The sequence below is a fragment of the Aquarana catesbeiana genome, linkage group LG10 (assembly GCF_042186555.1).
Source record: "Aquarana catesbeiana isolate 2022-GZ linkage group LG10, ASM4218655v1, whole genome shotgun sequence".
NCBI classification, from domain to species: Eukaryota; Metazoa; Chordata; class Amphibia; order Anura; family Ranidae; genus Aquarana; species Aquarana catesbeiana.
The window spans coordinates 182,814,795-182,835,688 of NC_133333.1; the positions used below are offsets into that span (position 1 = coordinate 182,814,795).

At 43.4% G+C, this 20,894-nt stretch overlaps 1 protein-coding gene across 1 annotated transcript in view; it reads right to left on the minus strand.

Moving 5' to 3' along the window:
- The window catches only part of NOC2L (NOC2 like nucleolar associated transcriptional repressor), a 221,289-nt gene that overhangs the window by 49,917 nt on the left and 150,478 nt on the right, over positions 1-20,894 (minus strand). The window contains exon 15 of the mRNA XM_073603046.1: positions 14,079-14,222. Within this exon, the coding sequence (XP_073459147.1) occupies positions 14,079-14,222 (144 nt within the window). The remainder of the gene's footprint in view (positions 1-14,078; positions 14,223-20,894) is intronic.

Here is a 20,894-nt window from a genome sequence, read left to right on the forward strand (position 1 = left end):
CAAAAAAAAAACCAAAACAAACATGAATATGTATAAAGTTTAGAAGTCAAATTTCAGATAAGGAAAGTCAGATCAGTGGAAGAGAACTTCTGATCACTAGTAGTAGTTAGCCATATGCAACTGGACTTGCTTAGTAATATTGAAGACATTTCATCTCTAAGTGGCTTTATCAGTTCAAATGAGTACAGGGGAATTATGCTAACATTTATACCCACAAGGTCAACTTAGTTACCTTAATCCAGCACCATGATGCCATGAAATGTGTCCAAGCAGATGCTAACCATCCTACAAATGTCATCAGAGAAAGAAAGGAGCACTGTTCACTGACCAAATGCATGAATATGTGAATGAGTTTGTCCTCAGCCATTGCAGCCACGCCTGACATGTTTCCCACACACATGCATTCTGTGACCAAGCCCCGATGTGCAGGGCGAAACATGTCAGGGGGCGTAGCTGAAGTGGCACTGGCTGAGGCCACATTCATTCACATATTCATGCACTGGGTCAGTGAGTTGTTCTCCGATGATGCTTCTTCACCTCTGAATGGTGCACAGGCACCTGCTCCCTGCACTGCAACCGACAGGGAGATCTTTATCGCAGCTTAGAGTGGCACTGCAAGTTATACCTGCATCCTAGAAATGTCTTCAACATTACTAAACAAGTCCAGTTGAAAATGAGCAAATACTGCAGGCTATAACATGACTTAGATAAAGGAGAACTTTTACAGACTAAAGCTGGGCATAGAAGTTTCGTTTTTTTTCTTGTCCAGCTGACGTTGTCTGCATTTGGTGACACACGCCTGCAGAGCTGTCAATCTGAAAGCATTGGCTGTATCCATACAGCCACTGTGTCCCAATTGACATGAATAGGACTGCCTGTGCAGGGACACAGGCGAGCGCTTAAATACGCCTGTGTGACCAAGACCTAATACTGAGGGATAGTGAGTGTATTTTAGCATTTTATTTTATATACAATGTTAACATTAACTATATAAAGGATTCTCAAAGCACTATGAGTTGGACCCCTTTCCCACTGATGTGCTTTTACTGCGCAGGAATGCACCTTTCCAGCAGGACAAAAGTGCATCAATATTTACGTTTAAATCCTATGTGACTTTTCACATAGCTGCGCTGCATTTGTACTGCGGTTTATGCTGGAGTGGGCAGTTGCAGCCATCTTTAGTAACCAGGTGTTAATGCATATGAGCTGTAATGCAATGCAGTTAACACACATTATGCAGTGTCTAAAAACAGTGTTTTAGAAGTGCTGCAGTATGAAAGAAGCTGGTTCCTGAACAATCAGCGGGTAAGTAAAACAATGCCACTCCCACCCCTCTCCCCTTTGGTGGTCACTAGTACCACTAGAGCTCAGTCTTCCACCTGGTGGATGTCAATTCTGCCTTCCCCAGCCTCCTCCCCTCAGGTTCAAGTGGTGCTACCCGCTGGTGTCCTTAACAACGGTTGATAAGGAGCAGGCACCCAACGTCGTCCTCAACTAGCGATTCAAGCATACGGGCAGTAATGCAAGGCATATAAAAGGCAATGTGTTTTTAAATAATTTTTTTTAATAATGCATTTTAGAAGCGCTGCAGTATGAAAGAAGCTGCACTGCAGAATTTAATTTGAATGTTCAGGCAAGAAAGCATATAAATCACTTATCCAACCATTTCATGGTGCTTTTATAGACCCGGATAATTTTGAACAACTTTTCATTCAAGTACTATGTCAATGTTTTGTTCTATTATGAATTAGCTTTGACAAGTGCATGCACCTATGACCAATTAGGATTTACTTGGCTGGGAGCAACCTTAAATTATAAGAATGTTGTCCCCATCCCATCCTTATTTTTGGAATTTTTGCTTACTTACGGTCGAAACAAATTGTCAACTCATCCCCTTTAACTTTTGGATCAAACATTCTGACAATTTTCTGACACAATTTTACAGGTGTAAGGCCAGCTTTAAGTATACAAAGCTTGCTTTGCAGCTCTCTTTAACCGAATGGGTCTAAAAAGTGATGTCACTGTTGTGATGACCCAGCGAGTTTTGTAAACAATGGCTTCTCTCAGTACAACTAGAAGTTATACAATGCTTTAAAAGTGTTTGCTTCAAATCTACCCTTGGCGAATAGATAGAAGACTACGGAACATTGAAAAGCAATTTTATATTTAAGTAATACCAGTCCCAGAAAACTGAACAAGCAGGCAAAAAGACCTTAACAAATTAAGCCACAAAAGTCAGTAGTGCGCAATCGAAAGCATTAAAACATTTATTACAACCACTTATAATTATGCAATATTGAATAATGCTATGTGCCAACAAAAACAAAATGCCCCACAAGATTAATAATGTCCAGCAGGGTAACTCTCACCCATAATTAACTTGGACACATGCACACTACAAATCAGAGAATGGAAAAAGTTCCCGTCTATTTGACCCCGGATTATCTCTGAACCTGCCCCTACAATAAAACGTCAAACAATTAAAGCGATTGTAAAGTTAAAAAAAAAACAACTAAAAACATGTTTATACTTACCTACTCTGTGCCCGTAGCTCCTGGCCCCTCCTCTCTGTCCAGTGCACCCAATGGGAAGCCGCTTCCCATGGGGGCACGCATGTATGCTCGCTCCCGAGCCCTGCTGCTGCATTGACACAGACAGCGGGACTCGGACCCGACTCCGACTCCTTCGTCACTGGCTTTGATTGACCGCACTGGGAAAGCAAAGCCAGCAAAACCCTGAGTGAGGGGAGTGAAGAACTGAAGACGTGCACAGCGTTGGATCGAGGGCTCAGGTAAGTAAAGGGAGGGGGGATGCTGATTCCTAAACATTTTCACCTTAATGCAAGGAATGCATTAACCACTTCAGCCCCGGAAGGATTTACCCCCTTCCTGACCAGAGCACTTTTTACAATTTGGCACTGCGTCGCTTTAACTGCTAATTGCGCGGTCATGCAATGCTGTACCCAAACGAAATTTGTGTCCTTTTCTTCCCACAAATAGAGCTTTCTTTTGATGGTATTTGATCACCTCTGCCGTTTTTATTTTTTGCGCTATAAACGGAAAAAGACCGAAAATTTTGAAAAAAAATGATATTTTCTACTTTTTGTTATAAAAAAAATCCAATAAACTCATTTTTAGTCATACATTTAGGCCAAAATGTATTCGGCCACATGTCTTTGGTAAAAAAAATGTCAATAAGTGTATATTTATTGGTTTGCGCAAAAGTTATAGCGCCTACAAACTAGGGTACATTTTCTGGAATTTACACAGCCTTTAATTTATGACTGCCTATGTCATTTCTTGAGGAGCTAAAATGGCAGGGCAGTACAAAACCCCCACAAATTACCCCATTTTGGAAAGTAGACACCCCAAGGAAATTGCTGAGAGGCATGTTGAGCCCATTGAATATTAATTTTTTTTGTCCCAAGTGATTGAATAATGACAAAAAAAAAAAGAAATTTACAAAAAGTTGTTACTAAATGATATATTGCTCACACAGGCCATGGGCCTATGTGGAATTGCACGCCAAAATACATTTAGCTGCTTCTCCTGAGTATGGGGATACCACATGTGTGGGACTTTTTGGGAGCCTAGCCGCGTACGGGGCCCCGAAAACCAATTACCGCCTTCAGGATTTCTAAGGGCATGCATTTTTGATTTCACTACCTATCACAGTTTTATAGGCCATAAAATGCCAAGAGGGCACAAACCCCCCCCAAATGACCCCATTTTGGAAAGTAGACACCCCAAGCTATTTGCTGAGAGGCATGTTGAGTCCATGGAATATTTTATATTTTGACACAAGTTGCGGGAAAGTGACCAATTTTTTTTTTTTGCACAAAGTTGTCACTAAATGATATATTGCTCACACAAGCCATGGGCATATGTGGAATTACACCCCAAAATACATTTAGCTGCTTCTCCTGAGTATGGGGATACCACATGTGGGACTTTTTGGGAGCCTAGCCGTGTACGGGGCCCCGAAAACCAAGCACCACCTTCAGGATTGCTAAGGGCGTAAATTTTTGATTCACTCCTCACTACCTATCACAGTTTCGAAGGCCATAAAATGCCAAGATAGCACAAAACCCCCCCAAATGACCCCATTTTGGAAAGTAGACACCCCAAGCTATTTGCTGAGAGGCATGGTGAGTATTTTGCAGCTCTCATTTGTTTTTGAAAATTAAGGAAGACAAGAAAAACATTTTTTTTTTTCTTTTTTCAAAACTTTGTGACAAAAAGCGAGGTCTGCAAAATACTCACTATACCTCTCAGCAAATAGCTCGGGGTGTCTACTTTCCAAAATGGGGTCATTTGGGGGGGGGGGGGGGGGGGTTTGTGCCACCTGGGCATTCCATGGCCTCCGAAACTGTGATAGGCAGTGAAGAGTGAAATCAAAAATTTACGCCCTTAGAAAGCCTGAAGGCGGTGCTTGGTTTTCGGGGTCCCGTACGCGGCTAGGCTCCCAAAAAGTCTCACACATGTGGTATCCCCGTACTCAGGAAAAGCAACAGAATGTATTTTGGGGTGTAATTTCACATATTTCCATGGCATGTTTGAGCAATATATCATTTAGTGACAACTTTGTGCAAAAAAAAAAAAAAAAAAAAGTGTCTTTTTCCCGCAACTTGTGTCACAATATAAAATATTCCATGGACTCTACATGCCTTTCATCAAATAGCTTGGGGTGTCTAATTTCCAAAATGGGGTCATTTGGTGGGAGTTGAACTGTCCTGGCATTTTATGCACAACATTTAGAAGCTTATGTCACACATCACCCACTCTTCTAACCACATGAAGTCAAAGCCCTTTCTGACACTTTTTGTTTACATGAAAAAATACATTTTTTTTGCAAGAAAATTACTTTGAACCCCCAAACATTATATATTTTTTTTTAAAGCAAATGCCCTGCAGATTAAAATGGTGGGTGTTTAATTTTTTTTTTTTCCACAGTATTTGCACAGCGATTTTGCAAACGCATTTTTTTGGGAAAAAACACACTTTTTTACATTTTAATGCACTAAAACACACTATATTGCCCAAATGTTTGATTAAATAAAAAAGGTGATCTTGGGCCGAGTATATGGACACCAAACATGACATGCTTTAAAATTGCGCACAAACGTGCAGTGGCGACAAACTAAATACATTTTTAAAAGCCTTTAAAAGCCTTTACAGGTTACCACTTTAGATTTACAGAGGAGGTCTACTGCTAAAACTACTGCCCTCGATCTGACGATCGCGGTGACACGTCACATGCATGGTGCAATTGCTGTTTACATTTGACGCCAGACCGACGCTTGCGTTCGCCTTTGCGCGAGAGCAGGGGGGGACAGGGGTGCTTTTTTTTTTTTTTTTCTTTATGATTTTTTTGCTTTTTTATCTTATTTTTAAACCGTTCCTTTCATTTTAATTTTTTTTAATCATTTTTATTGTTATCTCAGGGAATGTAAATATCCCCTATGATAGCAATTGGTAGTGACAGGTACTCTTTTTTGAAAAAAACTGGGGTCTATTAGACCCTAGATCTCTCCTCTGCCCTCAAAGCATCTGACCACACCAAGATCGGTGTGATAAAATGCTTTCCCAATTGCCCTGTTTACATCCGGCGAAATCTAAGTCATGAAATGCTCGTAGCTTCCGGTTTCTTAGGCCATAGAGATGTTTGGAGCCACTCTGGTCTCTGATCACCTCTATGGTCAGCTGGCTGAATCACCGGCTGCATTCTCAGGTTCCCTGTTGGGACAGGAGAGCCAGAGAAAAACATGGAAGACGGTGGGGGGGGGGGGGGGATTCCCTCCCACTGCTTGTAAAAGCAGTCTAGAGGCTAATTAGCCGCTAGGATTGCTTTTACATGAAAGCCGACCGCTGGCTGAAAAGAATGATACCAAGATGATACCTAAACCTGCAGGCATCATTTTGGTATAACCACTCAAAGTCCAGCAACATACCAGTATGTTGCTGGTCCTTGTTGGGCATATATTGTAAACTTAATTTTCATGCAGCCTGTGCGCTGAACGAAAAAAAGATATTGATCGGTGGGTATGCCCACCATTAGAATACCTCCCTTCCTCCATCCACTTCTAATGATGGGCATACCGTATATATATGCCAAAGCATGGGGGCATCCTCTCGCAAAAGGCAGGAGCAAATCGCTCCTCCACCCACTGCTGCCCCCACGCTTCGGCATATATGCTGAAGTATGTAACTGTGGTGGTGAAATCACCTCCGACAGCGCTGGAGTCACGGCTTTATATATCGTGGGAGCAAACGCTGTTGCTGTCAAGATAAATAAATCCGCTCTGCAGCTGAATAGCGTACCTGAAAACAAAAAAAATGGTTACCAACAAAACACAGTAAACAGTAAAGTATAAAAAATTTGCATATCTGAAAAGCAAACATGGTAAATCATAACAATAATAAAACATTGCAGAATAGAATACAGTAAAAAAGAGCAGAACAATAGAGAGAGAATAGAGAGAGAGAGAGAGAACAATAAAACAACAACTATTTTTGTTTTTTTTTATTTTATTTTTTTTACACTTTTTTTAGTAACTTTAACTTTTTTGTAACTGGTACCAGGTTTGGGTCTCTCAAAATGTGATGGCATCTTGGGAGACCCTGTGAAAGTGTGTCCTAGTCTGTGCAATGCTGTACCCTACACTAATACTCAACTAGTGTAATGGTAGCGCTCAAAACATTCACCAATGCACAGACCAGGATTGTCAGGACAGGAGGGACAATAATACCGGGTGTCACACCTAAATCCGCGCTTGCTACAGAAACGACATCTTCTTTGGGGGGCTCGTTGGGTACTCGAGAGGACATAAGGAAAATGCCTCTCATGCAGCCGGCTTACTGGATTTGGTTGGGGAAGGTGAGGTGGAGCACCGTCTGGATACAGAAGGGCTCTGACGATCTCTTCCTGGAATTTAAGGAAGGATCCAGTCCATCCTGAAGCTCTGTATAGCACATGAGCGTTCAGCAAAGCCAATTGAAATAAATAAACAGACACTTTTTTGTACCAGCGTCTGGCCTTACGGGCAACTAGGTACGGCGCCAACAACTGGTCGTTGAGGTCCACCCCTCTCATATTTTGGTTATATTCGTGGACACAGAGGGATTTCTCCACAACACCAGTCGCTGTAGTAATTTGGACCGTCGCGTCTGCATGAAGGGAGGTGAGAACGAAAACATTCTTATTGTCCCTCCACTTCATAGCGAGCAAATTATTACACTGCAAGCAGGCTCTCTCCCCCAGCCTAAGACGGGAATCTACAAGCCGCTGGGGAAAGCCCCGGCGATTAGGTCGCACGGTGCCACATGCTCCAATCTGATGATCAAAAAGGTGACTAAAAAGTGGCACGCTTGTGTAATAATTGTCCACATATAAATGGTACCCCTTTCCGAATAAGGGCGACACCAAGTCCCACACTATCTTGCCAGCGCTTCCTATGTAGTCAGGGCAGTTTGTCGGCTCTACGTGACTATCTTTGCCCTCGTAAACCATAAATCTACATTTATAGCCTGTGGCCCTGTCACAGAGCTTATACATCTTGACCCCATATCTGGCACGCTTGCTGGGAAGGTACTGTTTGAATGACAAGCGGCCAGAAAATTTAATCAGGGACTCATCAACGCAGACAATTTGATGGGGAGTAAACAAGTCTGCAAAACGTTGGTTGAAGTTGTTTACAAGGGGCCGAATTTTGTAGAGCCGATCGTATCCAGGGTCTCCACGAGGACAACAGAGTTTATTGTCATTGAAGTGCATGAACCGCAAAATATGCTCATATCGTGCCCTGGCCATGGAAGCAGAGAACATGGGCATATGGTAAATTGGGTCAGTGGACCAATATGACCGCAATTCACTCTTTTTATTTATGCCCATGTTGAGGGAAAGGCCCAGAAAGATCTTAAATTCGGAGACCGTAATTGGTCTCCAATCTCTGGCAAGGGAGGACTGGGGATTAGCGGCGATGTGTTGACCAGCGTATAAATTGCTTTGGTCCACAATAGATCTATAGAGATCTTCAGTGAAAAACAGCGAATAAAAATCCAGTGGCATAAAATCAACTGTTTCCACCTGAATTCCGGGTTGGCCAGTGAATGGGGGAAGTACGGGTGCTGCAGAAGTGGTGGGCTCCCAATTCGGATTGGCGAATGCAGCAGGAAGGGCACTATGGGCACGACGGGCCTGTGATTGTCGTCTTGGTGGCAGCGGGACACTACTAGTGCTTGCCACCTCGCCAGCTTGAACTGCACTTATGGGACTCACCACATGATACTGCAGTGCTGGATATACGACCAGGGTGTACTAGGCCGCTGGTGCTTGCCAGAAGGAATAGCGGCGCTAGTACTTCTCTGCTCCATACGAGGGACCTGCGGTTCTTGCACTTCAAGGACAGAAGAAGAAGATTGGGGTCTGGTACGCCTGACCTTAGCAGGGACCACAACTCCATCGTCAGAGCTATCTGTTATGGAGCCGCTGTCCTCTACAGGATCGTATTCTGAGCCTGAATCTGACAGATGAGTGACTTCCTCTTCACTATCTGTCATGCTCAGAAACGTGTAGGCCTCTTCACTAGTGCACCTTCGATTTGCCATTTTGGGCTCTAAATTTAGGGGTACACTAGTGAGACTCACAGGCAAAAAAGCTCCTGACTGTCAGCGACTGATTCAAAACGCTACCAAAAAACTGTTAGCAATCGCAGGGATCAGGCCTGACTCTGCGAACACTGCAGTTATGTGTGCTTAGTGTTTTGTAAGCGTCAGTGATCGATTGATACTGCACTTGGGTGGGCTGGGCCGAGGGACAAAACGCAGGTGCTAGCAGGTATCTTGGCTGATCCCGCTAACACTGCGTTTATGGGAACCCTAAACTGCTGGGGAGTATAGATCTGATCAGATCAGATATCGGGGGTGATCGGGGAGTGAAAAATGTGCCTGGCGTGTTCTACTGAACGTGTAGTGTTGGTGTAACTTACATTGATGTCTTCTCTCCTCGGCGCCGGAACGAAAAGACCGGCTCGAGGAGGGATGACATCACTTCCTCTCCCTCTGTTTACATTACAGAGGCAGAGGAAGGATTTTCATTCGCCGGGAGCGATCGGGACCTCTCATTGGCCGCGAAGAAATGCCGGTCGCCTCTGGCACCGGGGGGGTGCTGCCTGCCCGTGATTCTGCCTGCCCGTGCCATTCTGACGACATACATTGGCGTGAGGCGGTCGGCAAGTGGTTAAGATAAAAATATTTAGGCTTTAGAATGACTTAATTTCAGCATGAAATGTGATTTACTTATGTTAAATACAAACACCAATTTAAGTGAAAAACACAAAACAGAAAATGACCCAGGTTATATAGATAAATGCAAGATGTGTACTACTTTTTTTGGATTTTTGGTGCACAGGCTCTTTAAATAATAGGGGCATTATCCAAAATTCAAGACACTTAATGCAGGACATTTCAACTCTAGTAATGACATGCCAGTAATAAGAATGGAGCCCTTGATGTGTCTCCTCTTCCCCTACAACTATATAGACCCAGCACATCTCTAAGTGGCACCACTTGCAATCCCCCAGCACAGCTCTATCCTACTGCAGAGACCACAACACGTGGGCGTCTATGATCTGACACTTTCCCATTGCTGCTGTCCCTGCGAGGTGGTGCCAGAGTGTCTGTGGATGGCTTCTAGCACTCCCAGCCCCCTGATTTATATTACCAGCAGACTGCCATTAAAATATTTATGAAGGCATTACATCCGTGCGTGCTGTTCTAAGGTTGCAGAGGAGATCAGGCTCCGTCAGCCAGCAAACAACAGAATGCTAATTATCAAGATTTATCTGCTCCCTTTGGAGACAGAGGTGCCTGCAATGTACTGCAGTGCAATTCGTGGGAGGTCCACCAAGCAAAAACAGGGTCCAAGAGCAATAGGTGGGTCTAATGACAATTACTGATATCCAAGGGACGGAAGGTCATTCATTTGCCGGTTTCAATATCACAGTTAAGGGATTCAGTTACACTGAGAGCATCCTACACATTACCCTGATGACAGTAAACGGCTTACCAATTTCCTCTGTACTAAACACTGTCATTTGCTTCACACATAGGATATCAGGTGGTGTTTATCCAATGTGACATGCTGCAAGTTCACCTGTCTTAGTGTGCAGAACTTCACAGGCTGTGTTAAATTACAGGGCTATCCCATGGAACAGGATACACTCACAACTAAGGGATCAGACCAACACTATGCAAGGGGACACTCCAGGGTAAATGCAAAAGGTATATACAGTATCTCACAAAAGTGAGTACACCCCTCACATTTTTCTAAATATTTTATTATATCTTTTCATGTGCCAACACTGAATAAATGACACTTTGCTACAATGTAAAGTAGTGAGTGTACAGCTTGTATAACAGTGTAAATTTGCTGTCCCCTCAAAATAACGCAACACACAGCCAATAATGTCTAAACCGCAGGCAACAAAAGTGAGTACACCCCTAAGTGAAAATGTCCAAATTGGGCCCAAAGTGTCAATATTTTGTGTGGCCACCATTATTTTCCAGCACTGCCTTAACCCTCTTGGGCACGGAGTTCACCAGAGCTTCACAGGTTGCCACTGGAGTCCTCTACCACTCCTCCATGATGACATCACGGAGCTTCTGGATGTTAAAGACCTTGCGCTCTTCTACCTTCTATTTGAGGATGCCCCACAGATGCTCAATAGGGTTTAGGTCTGGAGACATGCTTGGCCAATCCATCACCTTTACCCTCAGATTCTTTAGCAAGGCAGCGGTCATCTTGTAGGTGTGTTTGGAGTCGTTATGTTGGAATACCGCCCTGCGGCCAAGTCTCCAAAGGGAGGGCATCATGATCTGCTTCAGTATGTCACAGTACATGTTGGCATTCATGGTTCCCTCAATGAACTGTAGCTCCCCAGTGTCGGCAGCACTAATGCAGCCCCAGACCATGACACTCCCAACACCATGCTTGACTGTAGGCAAGACAGACTTGAATGTGTACTCCTCTCCTAAGTTTATCTTGGTCTCATCAGATCACAGGACATGGTTTCAGTAATCCATGTCCTTAGTCTTCTCGTCTTCAGCAAACTGTTTTCAGGCGCTCTTGTTCATCATCTTTAGAAGAGGCTTCCTTCTGGGATGACAGCCATGCAGACCAATTTGATGCAGTGTGCGGCGTATGGTCTGAGCACTGACAGGCTGACCCCCCCACCCCTTCAACCTCTGCAGCAATGCTGGTAGCACTCATACGGCTATTTCCCAAAGACAACCTCTGGATAAGACACTGAGCATGTGCGCTCAACTTCTATGGTCGACCATGGTGAGGTCTGTTCTGAGTGGAACCGGTCCTGTTAAACTGCTGTATGGTCTTGGGCACCGTACTGCAGCTCAGTTTCAGGGTCTTGGCAATCTTCTTATAGCCTAGGTCATCTTTACGTAGAGCAACATCTCTTTTTTCAGATTTTTTAGAGAGTTCTTTGCCATGAGGTGCCATGTTGAACTTCCAGTGACCAGTATGAGAGAGTGAGTGATAACACCAAATTTAACACACCTGCTCCCCATTCACACTTGAAACCTTGTAACACTAACGAATCACATGACACCAGGGAGAGAAAATGACTAATTGGGCCCAATTTGGACATTTTCACTTAGGGGTGTACTCACTTTTGTTGCCAGCGGTTTAGAGATTAATGGCTGTGTGTTGAGTTATTTTGAGGGGACAGCTAATTTACACTGTTATACAAGCTGTACACTCACTACTTGACATTGTAGTAAAGTGTAATTTCATTTCTTCAGTGTTGTCACATGAAAAGATATAATAAAATATTTACAAAAATGTGAGGGGTGTACTCACTTTTGTGATTATATATTACATACACAGTATTAAAAAAAAACTGTCTAAAAAGGATTTTCATTGGCCAAAATATTAGTTTGTAAAAAGAAGTTTGTGCCAGAAGGGCTGTACAGAGATAGCAACTTAAGTGTTGAGGGGAGCATAGCAAGGTTTAATACTCCAGTCTCTGCAAATTAAGGGAATCTCTTGGGGGGCCCCAGGTCACCAGAACAAGTGTGCCCATTGGAAGATTTCCCCTCTATTACTTTTCTGGGGACAACCCAAAATTTAGGATTTTCTTTTATGTCAATCACTGATGTGGATGAGAAGGCCTGGGTCACAGTCTCTGCTCTAATTCATCCCAAAGGTGTTCTATTGGGACTATCAGGACTCTGTGCAGGCCAGTCAAGTTCCTCCACCCCAAATTTGCTCATCTGTGTCTTTATGGACCTTGCTTTGTGCACTGGTGCTTAGTCATGTTAAAATAGGAAGGGGCCATCCCCAAACTGTTCCCACAAAGTAGGGCATGAAACTTTCCAAAATGTCTTGATATGCTTTAAGCCTTCCCAGAAGAGTTGAAGCTGTTATAGCTGCAAAGGGTGGGTTAACTCAATACTGAACCCTACGGACTAAGACGCCATTAAAGTTCATGTGCGTGTAAAGGCAGGTGTCCCAATACTTTTGGTAGTAAAGTGTAGTTCACACTGTTGCAGTACGATCTAGTGTGTTCCGGTGCAGACTGAACTGTACTGAAACGCAGCAAAATGCATCAAAATCGCACTGGAATGTGGTTTTGCCTGCCATTTCTGATGGTTGTTAGAAACCGGCACCCGCCGGTGTCCTAACAACCAATGACTCACCCTTCCTATCAGCAACGAGGGTGAGTCATCGGTTCTCAAGAAGCCGACACCTGCCGTTTTCCTAACAACGATGAGTCAGCCCTGCTGTCAGTGGGGATTTCCCGCTGACAGCAGAACATAAATAAAAGGCTAGGACAAAAAAAAAGTGTGGTATCCCCCCAATCTATATTAGGCCCTGTGGGTCTAGTATGAATTTTGAAGAGGGCATCATGCCAAAAAAATATTAAAATAAAAGTGTGGGGTCTTCCCCAAAAAGGGAACGTTCCTTTCTTCTGCAGTGTATTTTGCCCATTCATTCATATGGCTTAAGGACTGGCAGCCTGTTCCATGGTACCGCCCTCTCTATGTCCCTATTTTGCTGGCAGTGATACCTACTTCAATAATTCCATAGCTGATCTATTCTCATGTTCTTTGTACTCCCTTTCCTGAATAAGCAAGTTCGTGAAAGGAGTGGAGAAAGTGAAACCCCTCCAATCTACAGCTACTCTGCTTACTTTATGAGCTAGATTGTATTGATGTACATCTGAAAGGTTGCCTTGGTGGCCCTTACTGGATCAGATGTATGTGTACATATATGTTGCTATAAATCTTGTGGTAGGGGCTACACATATAAGAGGTTCTGTCCATACTATTTCCATATGTTTTCAAGACTTTTTGTATGTACTTGATTTTGATTGAAATACCACCAACCTGATTGCCAGACTTTGTGGGTTAATACAAACCTGTTTTTAACTGATACATTTCTGTTTAAATATAGGAAGTGATACACAATTAAAGTCCCTTAATACCGGTTTGACTGTACTTTTGTGTAAGCAAATCTTTACTTAGCTGTTTTGTAAACCCCTTTAGTGTTTTTCGTAGCTGCAGCAAATTCATCAGGTAAGGTGCATAGGTACTTAGTCTGCCACTAAGACCCCTTTTATACTTTGCAGTTTTCAGACATTTTAGAGCTAGAAACAGCGCCTGTAAAGCGCTTGAAAACTGCTTCCCATGCTGCCCAAGTGTGAAAGCCCGAGTGCTTTCACATTGGGGCGGTGCACTTGCGGGACAAAAGGTCCTGTGCTGCTTAAACAGCGGTAACGCTGCTAAAATGACCAGCGCTTTACCAGTAACGCATGGGCGGCCCAAGTGTGAAAGGTGTTTAAGGGTCATCAGCCAAGCTATTGTCAATATGCAAAAAAAAATATCTCTATATATTCCTATTAAAAATCCAGTCGGTTGCCAGCACTCACTATGGGTTTAAACTTTACTTAGGGAAAGGTATCTGGAACAGGACTTGGTCACACATTGCTAATCGCAAAGAGCTACGCATTCTGGGAGAGCACAGCATTTATGGCATATAAAATGTCCCAGTTGTCTACTTACCACAGCTTCCCTGTCAGACACCCCAAAGGCAGACTTCTGTCTTTTGCTAGTTATGTAGGACGAATTCTCTTGGATCTTCTCCAGCAGTTGGCGCATTGGCTTGCAATAATTGGATACTTTACATTCCTTTAGGAAAGATTTCAGCTGCAAGGACAAAAAAGAATTTTATACAAAAAAAAATCAGTGGCGTTAAAGGCTTGCCAGTAGAAATCTTGGGCAACAATTAACTGGTAAGGAGATACACAGAAAGGATACAGCGTGAGAACACCCTTTGGAGACGTAAAAGCATCACAAACCTAAGCAATTTAAAACGTAGTATATATGGTGGAAAAAAAAAAAAATAGGCAGAGGTTACTTTTAAGTAGAACTCCAACTTTGGATAGAGTGGGGACAAGTTGAAACTTCTGTTAGAATTTTATTACTCTGTCCCGGTTAAGAAGATTTTGCCACACTTCCTGCCCTGATGACTAAACAGGAAGTAAAGCTGGCCATACACTAGTAAATTTTCAAACAAACATTCATATGATCATCTATGCAAACATTTTCAATACATTTATTGACTTGACAAATGTTGTTCGAAAATACTTCTTTTGAAGTTAACATTCAATTTTGGAACAAGTGGACTTTCCAAAATGAAAACCACATATACTGTTAGAAATCTGTTCGTACAAAAATATTTTCCATCCGGCTCCTTTGAATTTTATCATCAAAGTAGTCAAAAACCTTGATTTGACCCCATTAATAATTCTAAAATAAAAATAACACTCCAAAAATGACAGATTTCAAACATTCTACTAGTGTATAGCAACCCCCCCCCCCCCCCCACACACACACACACACACACAAAAGAATTAAAAGTCAGCAGCCACAAATACTGTAGATGCTGACATTTAATATTACCTGTCCAGGGATCTTGCAACTTTTTCAATTGGCTCTCAGGTGCTGCCGCCGCCATTCCTCGCAGAGAGAAACCGTCAGTGAAGCCTTGCAGTGTCGCATGCGTGAAAGCGCTGTGCTTTCCGAATGGCCCGGCAGCAGTGGAAGAAGCAGGGGGTCGAACTTCTGGGGGACCTTGCCACGGCAAAGTCTCCCGGAAGTGGGGATGAGTACCTGTCAATAACAGGTACCTGCTCCCCCCTGAAAGGTGCCAAAACGTGGCAGCGGAGGGGGGGAGGAAGCAAACAAGCAGCGTTTCCTCTTTAGGGTGGAGCTCCGCTTTAAGAAAATAACCAACAGGGACACAGACATTAACAAAAACCTTCCACACACTAACAGTTAGGGTGGTATTACTGCTGACTGTGTTCACATTGCTAAAAATTCTGTAACATATCCACTTGCCGACCGCCTACCTGGAAAAATAGGTAATTACTTTGACGCTAAATACTGGGGTTAAGGCTACAGCTAGATGCCATAACCCCAGTATAGTGTTTTTTCCCCTCAGGCACCGGTCTTTTATAAAAGTGCTCTGAGCAGAGCATTGGCCCCATGGTCACTTTTAGAAGCGGCGGGAGGGGTCATCCACCACCCCGGTCGGTTTCTGGGTGGTTTTCGGGCCTTAGGCAAACTAGGGCCTTCCCTGTAAAAGTTGAGCTAGGCTCTGCCCCTGACCCTCTTTCCAACTGGTCATTCAATGTGACAGGTAGCCTACCTGACCAATAGAGTAATTAATAAAGAGCTGAAATACTCAATGGAAACATCTATGCTATGGGCCAAAGAATGTTTATAGAGAGGTACCAGATCTTTGCTTAAAATACGTAAACTCTAATAAGGACTGCCTCTTATTTGCTCCACTTTGGCAAGTTAAATATACCATTGAAAGAGTTTACTTATATCTGTTAAATAAATAAATAAATCAATCAGTTCATTTTGCCAGAAATCCAGTGTTGTCCCACACACTGCAGACTTATCTCAAGCAATTTTATCAGGAAGCGTATTAGGAGAAAAGAACACGTCCACTATGTTATGGAGATAAGGAGAGGTAGAGATGTTCTGTGGTCTCTGTCCTTGGTTACAACAGACATTCATCATTTAACTGACTTCCTGCCACCCAAGGTACCCCCAAGGGGTGCTTCATTACACCTACTGCGACCACAGTACAATACTTCCGAGAGCAATGCTGACAATGCTATGCTGCTCTCTCTACAGTACTAAAGACTGGACACAATGGCCAAAAGAGGAAGACCCCAGGATGTCACCTGACCTTCCAGAAGACCCCCAGGACATGACCTGACTGTCTGGAAAAGCCCCAGGATAAAGGGTATTATAAAAGAAAAGCTTTAGCCATACTTCTCTTCCGAGTCACAAGAGTGCACTTACTTTTGCTTTCCTGTGACCCACAGTCAGCTAATAGCAGGCTATTGCCCGTTATCAGCTTACATCACAGAGCCCCTCCAGGCCCTGAAAGAATTCCAATTATATTGTCGGGATGCACCCAGCCAGCTTATTAACAGCTGGCTTTGGTAGTCAGCTGAGATCAGAAACCAGCTGCGCTCACCCACTCACCAGCCCGGCGCTCCAGTGAGCGCTGGAAGGACAGAACAGAGGATGACTTATGGTCATCTCTGAGCGGTGTCTAAAGACTGAGTGATCAGTGGTCATGTGATTGCTCAGTTCTTGGGCTTAAAGCCAGCAGGAGAACAGCTGCAGCATCAAACTGAAGTGATGAGGTATGTGTGTTTTCTAATACAGATATCAGAGGGAGGAGAGGGGCCCATACTACAGTTCTTAGTAGCATAAAGAGAACTCTTGTGTAACTGAAATAATAGTATAATAACAAATTGAGGTGCTTTTTCCTTGAAGAAGCAACAAATTTTCCATCTTGTACCGAAAAGCCAGAAAAAGCATGTATGTGCCCACACCATCCCCTTGTGAAATTCGAATCACGCAATGGTGAATGCACTTTGGGAGCATATGTTTCTTTTTGCACATAAAGGTCTTTGCTTTTTCTAAATTTATAATACAATGTTGGGTGCTCAATTTATTAAAACAAAAAACAAAAAAATGGTATTGGACAATTTTTTCAAAAATCTCTAAACTGTAGTGACCCCCCCCCCCACACACACACATCTCCGTACACACCCGGAGGCCACAGTACCACAAAGCACAGAACGGCTGTTTGCACATCTGTGTGAAATCCCTTTGGCAGAAGACTGCAGGCTCTCTTCCCAGCCCCCCCTCTTGTGTGCGTACACATCTGGGATCGGGCAGGGACAAGAGAGGCAAACTACTAACAGAGCCCTGAGCCGCAGACAGCCTGGGGGTCTCCGATGTGTCAACGTGTGGTCTAATAGATGACGCATGAAAAAAGGAGGGGGACAAGGGGGCAGCTTTCCAAATTTCCGTGCTAACGTCAGCTTGAAGCGCTCGGCAGCCTAATCTGTGTGTGACCTGTAGAGAACCGCATCTGGTTCTTCTTAGACGGCGTTATGTGTCTATCCCATTTCCAGTATCCACACAGTTTATAGCTCAGGCTAAGAGGGCAAATTAAAACACCATTTCGTGTATCAGTCCCAGTACACCTGGCTACACAGAATTAAATAACTCTAATTAAAAAGAAACTGTTTTAAAATGAGGACTTGCTGAAATTGCCACATTCTAACAATTATCACTTTTGCCCTGAAAAAGGTTACATAAAGTTTTCAGATTTACAGCCTGCTGTACCCAATACCCTCAAAAGCTATGTGCCTTTTGCCCATCTACTCTGCTACCTTTTTCTGACTGGCAGAAATTAAACATAAAGCTGTAGTGCTGCCCTTACAAACGTACCGAATAAATTCTATTCCATATTTAGCCCAAAAAGTCACTTCTAATTAGTAACAGTGGCTGAATGGCTCAAGGGTCTTGCAGCTTCCAATAGCCTGGGGGTAGCTGACAAATTGGGAAAACAAAAAGGAAGCGCAGTTAATCCTTTGAGTCATAATAGAAGGATTAACTGCACTAAGGTCTGTGCTTCCTTTTCTTATTTGTTAAAACAGAAGCATAACAAGGAAATTTTCCCACCCCAATATCGAATGATTAGGCAAGACTCCTGCACAACCTCCCTGTCCATACAAGGATTGAAAATCAGCCAGTCCCTGCTGAGCCAGCCAAATTCTGATCCATGCATGGCTGGCTTAACTCTCACCTAATCATGCAAGATCGGTAGATTGACTTCTGTGCAACCACCCTTTTGGATTTTCCCCACTCGATCAGCGCTGCAGGATTCCACTGTGGAGACACTTATAAATTTGTAGTGTTAGGACTGCAAGCAACACAGGGTGCCGTGACGAGGCCTTGCAGCTTTCACATGCGTTTGCAAATGTGTGCTAACTAAACCCCTGCTTTTAACAGACAGTTAGACAGGTTATTTGGTTGGTCAGCAGACTGGTTGGTGAGGTGAGCTATGGAATTGTTTTGGTCTTACATGTATATGGTCCTCCATGTGCTCCTTGCTGTGAAGGCCAGTTATAGTTGGGACAGTGGCCAGTTTTTTGTTACGGATCATATATATGGTCCGGGGACCTTCGCTGCCATTGTGCTCTTGCTGGGTGTCCAGTGTGCTCCTGTTCCTTTAAGGGGGCCTGGGCTGCCTTCAGGCTCACCTGCCCCACATCTACCCATTCCATGCATGTGCTTCCACTGTGGAGACACTTATAAATTTGTAGTGTTAGGACTGCAAGCAACACAGGGTGCCCTGACGAGGCCTTGCAGCTTTCACATGCGTTTGCAAATGTGTGCTAAGCCCCTGCTTTTAACAGACGGTTAGACAGGTTAATTTGGTTGGTGAGCAGACTGGTTGGCGAGTTGAGCTATGGAATTGTTTTTGTCTTACACAGTGCTGCAGGCTATAGCCTGAAATGCTGATCATTGTATTCTGACAGCGGGAGTTCTCCCGGCTGTCAGAGAATACAAAAGCTTAGCAGAGAGGATTTCCCCCATCAAGTGTGTGGATGGGAAAATTTGGGATTTTTTTTTTTTTTTAGTAAAAAGAAATAAAACAAAACAAAAAAAAAAACGGACTAATCTATGGGCTGCCTTAGGTACAAGACCACCCCAAGGTAACCTTTTTTCCACCATCACTGAGTTTATGTTATTACAGATACAAGCAAGAGTAAGTAGATACATTCTTAAAGTTGCTGGCTGTGTCCCCACTGGAGAGATTTCACCTAATATCCTGTGTCACTGAGGCAGGAAGGGAACTAAAATTCTACTTTGAGATCACGCAGATAAAATAAAAAATGAGAAGGATCAGAACATTCACAACACACATCAGAGAATTTTGTTTTGACATTGGGCAGAAGAGGAAGGAAAGTCCCCCAAGTTGAGACACAGACAGAACAAAACCCCTCAGTTTCTAAACCTGCTATACCCATATTAAAACACAAAAAAAGAAAAAAGAAAACACATTTTGGTTTAGTTTCCCTTCATAGGGCTCATTCCCACCGGTGGGCATGTGTTCTACTGTGCATAACGCATGTCTGCGTTTTTCATCTTTTATTGGCTTCATGTACATGAGAGCAAGTGCAGTGTAAAAAAGCTGCGTATTTCTGGTGCCTGGGATGTCCTGGAACTGCGTACAGCCAGAAGAAAAGGTGTGTTGTAGGCAACACTCTCAAGGGGGAAGCAGCAAGTGCAGGCTTAGCATGTAGTAATGAAGGAGAATCTGGAAAGCTGCACTCCGATATGAACGCCTTTATTGTGTAAAATAAAAATTCATACATGAGCAGCAGGGTACAGGATGAAATAGTTGACGCGTTTCACACTCCTAATAGTGCTTAATCATAGCTATGATTAAGCACTATTGAGAGTGTGAAACACGTCAACTATTTCATCCTGTACCCTGCTAATGTATGAATTTTTGTTATTTTACACAATAAAGGCGTCTGTATCGGAGTGCGGCTGTCAGAATTCTCCTTCTTTACAACTGCGTACAGCCACCCATAAACATAAGGAAGTGAAGGCAGTTATACGCAGCTATTTGCCGCTAGTAGCATAAAGTAGCACATGTGCAGAGATGTATGGTCCCGAACCTAGATAGCGTGCATTCAAGACATTACGTCTGTGCACGTTCAACGCTTTATGCGAATTGTGACACACAGCTGTTTACAGCCACTCAAATATGAATGGGTCAAAGCGGCAGCTGCAGGACATCCCGGGCTCCAGAAATACGCCTCTTTACGCAGTTTGGGCAAATGCAGATCATCACAACTCAGCGGACATTGTGCGAATGTGCCCAATAGGAATATAACAAAACTGATACAAAGTAAATATACCTATTGATATATTTATTGTTAGCCTGGTACAAAGAAATGGGAACCAATACAACCATAGAAATTATCTTAATATATTCAGCAGGGCTGTACCCAGCCCGCTGACCTCCATGTTACTCTGCAGGTCACAGTAGAGATGTGTAGGTTGGTCGAAAAGCTACTGAGATCACCAGAAGAACCACACTCCCAGAGTGTTGGCTTCTTAATAAAAGTCTTTAGAGAATGATTCCTCTTGAACGGAGTGGTGCTCAGCAATCTGCGGAGCATAAGGCAAGAATCTCTATTCTGCGTTTGAAGGGTATTCTTTTTGCTTAATTTGATGTTCCTGAAGGGGTCACTTTTAATGACCTCTGGTCATGAAAGGTTTAAAAGCTTACAGCATTCTGTACAAAAAGGAAAGGTATATCAAGTGCAGAGCACAGGGCTGAAGTGCAAATAAAGGGCAGCATAAAGTCATCTTCTGGAGTGAGAAAGTGAGGCAGGCTGTTCGGCCAAGTTCAGCATAATTAATATGGGATCAGTGACCTGTAGTGACTAAAGCATCCTGAATCTCTCCTAGCTGCAGGCT